Consider the following 3,073-nt stretch of genomic DNA (forward strand, 5'->3'; position numbering starts at 1 on the left):
AGAACATATATGCGCGACAAAAGTGATGTGGTTATCATTGTGGGCCGGATCACTTAAAACGGACTGAAAGAGCTTATTGGTTAAAATCTCCCGGCGCTCGCACAAGCGGACCGGCCCCGTTAGCGAAAGCGCATCTTGGTAAGCGCAATCCGGAAAGACAATTCGCATTGGGCGCTTCTGAAGTCTCTCAATATCAGCTGAGATACTTCAGGGAGGCTACTGTGAAAAATAGGTACGCATTGTGTACGTGTGGTAGTGCAATAACTTGAAAAAGTGCTTTATTCCATAACTGTCAACTGAGCTACGTTTTGTTTTCCAGGACGTAATATGTTGCTCTAATACTACACGATATTGTTTTGGTACCGTAAATCATTACAGTACCATGGTAGATGTCTTCGGTAAATAGCCCCCTGAGAAGACATGTAGCTACCAGTAAAATACTAAACCCAGAAAGATTGAAGAGAATTAATGGGAATCAAGAAACATTGGCTTCGAGGCTGACATGAAGCTCAACTTCTTTTTCACAGCAAGTTAAAGCGTGTACTCTGAGCGTATGACAGCACCCTTCCAACAGACTTGTTTATTTTGGTGTTTCACCCATTTATTTTCCGTTGCGGTTGTTTGGTGATAAGAGGATTTGAAAAGGCTCTTCAGCTTTGTTTTCCCTCTCACCTATAAACACAAAGGCGGCCTCCGCTTCTCTATTTTTCATACAGATGTAATTTTTTAAAAGGAAATTGGAGCGAAAAATTGCATGAATAAATTACAAGAGAAGAAAGAGGCTATCAGTGAAATCAACAGACTCAGACTAGCCGATATAATCTACATGTTTACCAATCACCTAAATTAAAGTAGTGTTGCAGAATGTACACTTACACTCGATGACTAAAAGATTTCGACATACGTGAAAATTAAGTTGCGATTTTTTAATGTTTCATTTAATTCAGAAGAGCTCATCTTTTCTATTACTGGGCAATTTTTTTTAGCACGGCGCCGTGGGAATTTAACACAAACAAGCTGATGAAAGCTACATTTTTTGCTGATCGATCGCTGCAATGATCGCAATCCGTTAAAGTGAAACTTAGTGATTCGGCGGAGACAATGAACAAACAGGAGAACCCGTGAAAGGAGGACCGAGAGTTGAAAGCAAGTGAGAATATGGTTGGTGAAGTATGTGCCCCAGAAGTGGACAGGAGTGGACTGACTGAAAAACAATTTCATCAGGCTAGACAGTTGTTAATTGAAGAAGCAGATGCATTTGCGAAGATCGGGTTACGGTGACATTGTGTGTATTCCAGAGTTACAGATATCACGCTTACTGATACTTAGCCAGTCGAGGAGAGCTTTCTTCAGTTTCTTGCAATACCACGAAGTTTATTTCCAGAAGTGAAGGTCTACATTGAAAATCTGCTTAACCGAAGGTTCATCAGGAAATCTAAGTCACCTTTCTCGAGTAGTGTTGTTCGTGTACGTAAAAAGGAGGGTGGAATGATTCCGAATAACGTGTTCAGCTGTTCACGTAAATGAGTTAACTCCTACTGCTAAATGCGACCGGTCGAACGAAAATTTCTTAGCAATAAAGGAAAAGAAAAGAGAAAAAAAAGAGTAATATTTATTACGGGAGCGCTGATTGACAAAGTTAATTCTTCCAGTAAATAATCTTTAAAATGAATGCTGAATTCCAGTCTTCTAATTCTGCGCCATGAACCGAAAAAAGAGCTTCAATAGCCCACACTACCATGAGTTTTCTTAACTTCCAATTAGGAAATAAAAACAGACAGCAAAAACCGAGCAATAGAGGAGTAACTTTGCAGCGCTTGAAACCAAGATGCTCTGAAAATTGGGGAAACTCGTGTTCATTGAAAAGATGCGCAGATGACTAGTCGGGCGACAAGTCTACTTCAGCACGCGACTCGAGCTAACTGGGCATACGGACATGAATCGTGTCTTGACTTCTAAACTCGTATGGGTATATCTGTTTCGCAAACGGATATAAAATGGTGGACTTGAAAATAGTCTACGGGAACCAATACTAATTGAATATGGAACATTTTCACAAAGAAAGCTTAAATTGACTCAAATCCACTGTGTAAAATGGCGTGGTACTAATATATCACGGAAGAAACCATTTTCCGTTTTCGAACCGATTTCGTTTGCGTGACACGTGATACTTTGCATATGCCAAAGTCGTCTCGCCCTGAACGCAAAGTCACGCAACGTTATCTATTATTAACAGTTCCTTCTCGATTTTCAACACTATCCACACATATCAGGAAAATAAACGCAGTTTAAGCATTTCATAGCGCGTAAAAAGGTTAAAAGAAGTTTCAAAAGTGTGAAAGGAGACCGAATCATCTTTCTGGTGATCGTGATTCACAGCTCGAATGAAATTACTCTCTTGAAGTATGCAAGCTTTCAAAATTGTCTAGCAGCACGATCGTATAACTTAATTCTCGGAACTAGAACAAATGATAAAATAATAAGGTTTAGCGAAGTGATTTATGACAGGCAGTTTGCGTGGACCACAACGTCAGAAATTGTTGTGAATTTCAGACAAGCCAATCGAACAAATTCTACGTTGACATACAATGATTAACTTACGAAACCAAACAACAGGATTAACTTACGCACGCTCTGGCCATACAGTTCCAAAACCATCGAAATAAGAACACACAATGATAGTCTCGTTAAAGTCATCCTGTATGATTCGTGGCAATCGTTCAAAAATGGCGGAGGCTGAAAGAACTCATCTTTGTGTTCGTCAGTGACCTAACGATTTCAGAATTCGTAAGGCGTGACTTGAATTGAATAGCGGAAGTCTAAAAGACGTCAGCCTAGGCAAAATTTATCTATATTTGGAAAATTCGTGTGGATGTGATATAGTCGAAAACAAAACGGGACATTCGAAGATAAAACAGCCACTGATTTGAAGAGCGATAAGAAATCACTTACTTAATATCGCAAAATTTCTTAATTTTACAGCACGCAAACCAAGGTGGCTTCACAACCACTTATCTTCTTGGTTAATTCAAGTATTATTTGGATTGAATAGTTTCTCTTTCCCTTCAAGTTA

The 3,073-nt window shown here is 39.4% G+C and overlaps 1 protein-coding gene across 1 annotated transcript in view; it reads right to left on the reverse strand.

The window, feature by feature from the left end:
* LOC138000893 (uncharacterized) overlaps positions 1 to 3,073 on the reverse strand; it is a 44,699-nt gene extending 41,626 nt beyond the window's left edge. The window contains exons 1-2 of the mRNA XM_068847561.1: positions 2,953 to 3,073; positions 2,628 to 2,769 (exon numbers count right to left, since the gene is read on the reverse strand). Coding sequence (XP_068703662.1) covers positions 2,628 to 2,697 — 70 coding nt within the window. The 5' untranslated portion in view covers positions 2,698 to 2,769; positions 2,953 to 3,073. The remainder of the gene's footprint in view (positions 1 to 2,627; positions 2,770 to 2,952) is intronic.

This window comes from Montipora foliosa, chromosome 4 (genome assembly GCF_036669935.1).
Source record: "Montipora foliosa isolate CH-2021 chromosome 4, ASM3666993v2, whole genome shotgun sequence".
Classification (NCBI taxonomy): domain Eukaryota; kingdom Metazoa; phylum Cnidaria; class Anthozoa; order Scleractinia; family Acroporidae; genus Montipora; species Montipora foliosa.